Here is a 1,296-nt window from a genome sequence, read left to right on the forward strand (position 1 = left end):
TCAGTTACCTGAGAATAGGTGTGGGTAGTCTGTTCGCATTTCCGACTCGTGTTCCCAAGTGTGCTCCTCAACACCGGCTCGACTCCATGCCACTTTCACTAATGAAACCTCTTTTTCACGCAACTTCTTAATACTCGTGTCGTCAATCCTAACCGGAGTCACCGGCAGAGCCAAATCTTCCTTTAACTAGACCGATTCAGGTTCTAACACATGGCTAGCATCAGGAGTATACTTCCGAAGCTGTGACACGTGAAATACATCGTACAGGTTTGAAAGGTGAAGCGGTAGAGCCATCCGATACGCCAACGGTCCAACTCTCTCGAGAATCTGGAACGGACCGATGTATCGAGGATTCAGCTTCTTTGTCTTAATCACTCTACCTACTCCTATCGCTGGAGTAACCTTAAGGAAAGCATGGTCTTCTTCCTCGAACTCTAAGAACTTCCGCCTCTGATCGGCGTAACTCTTTTGATGGCTCTGAGCAGTGAGCATCCTATCTCTGATTTTCTTAACTTGTTCAGTGGTTTCAGCTATCATCTCAGGCCCTAACAGACTTTTCTCCCCAGCTTCATACTAGCATAGCGGAGATTGGCATTTCCTCCCATATAGAGCCTCATACGGAGCCATTCCGATACTCGCATGGTAGCTATTATTGTACGCAAACTCCACTAGCGGCATATACCGACCCCAGCTCGCCGACTGGTCCAAAACACAAGTCCTCAACATGTCTCCTAGGGTTTGGATTGTCCTCTCAGATTGACCATCTGTTTGAGGATGGTAAGCTATACTTAAGCTCAAACGGGTTCCAAAAGCTTTCTGAAACGCACCCCAGAACCTCGAAGTGAAACGGGGATCTCTGTCAGAAATTATAGTCATAGGCACACTATGAAGTCTCACAATCTCCTTTATATATAGGCACGCTAACTCCTCAAGAGTATAGTTCATCTGAATGGGTAAAAAGTGAACCGACTTCGTTAGCCGGTCCACAATTACCCAGACAGCGTCAAAACCGGCTCTAGTTCTTGGTAATCCCGATACAAAATCCATCGCAATGCTCTCCCACTTCCATTGCGGAATCTCCAAAGATTGCAATGTCCTGGAAGGTCTCTGATGTTGAATCTTCACCTTTTGACAAGTTAAGCACTTTGAGACGTATTCCACCACATCATTCTTCATACCAGGCCACCAGAACATAGCCTTTAGATCATTGTACATCTTAGTACTCCCAGGGTGAATAGAAAATCCACTTTTGTGCGCTTTTAATATATCTCGCCGCAAAGTCCCAACATCCGGCAT

At 46.0% G+C, this 1,296-nt stretch overlaps 1 protein-coding gene across 1 annotated transcript; it reads right to left on the reverse strand.

The window, feature by feature from the left end:
• LOC140181342 (uncharacterized) lies at positions 1–1,296 on the reverse strand. Its single transcript, XM_072224881.1, has 3 exons — positions 994–1,296; positions 259–573; positions 1–186 (listed from the first exon to the last, which is right to left on the reverse strand). The coding sequence occupies exons 1-3, from the start codon at positions 1,294–1,296 to the stop codon at positions 1–3; spliced, it is 804 nt and encodes a 267-aa protein (XP_072080982.1).

This window comes from Arachis hypogaea, chromosome 18, assembly GCF_003086295.3.
Source record: "Arachis hypogaea cultivar Tifrunner chromosome 18, arahy.Tifrunner.gnm2.J5K5, whole genome shotgun sequence".
NCBI classification, from domain to species: domain Eukaryota; kingdom Viridiplantae; phylum Streptophyta; class Magnoliopsida; order Fabales; family Fabaceae; genus Arachis; species Arachis hypogaea.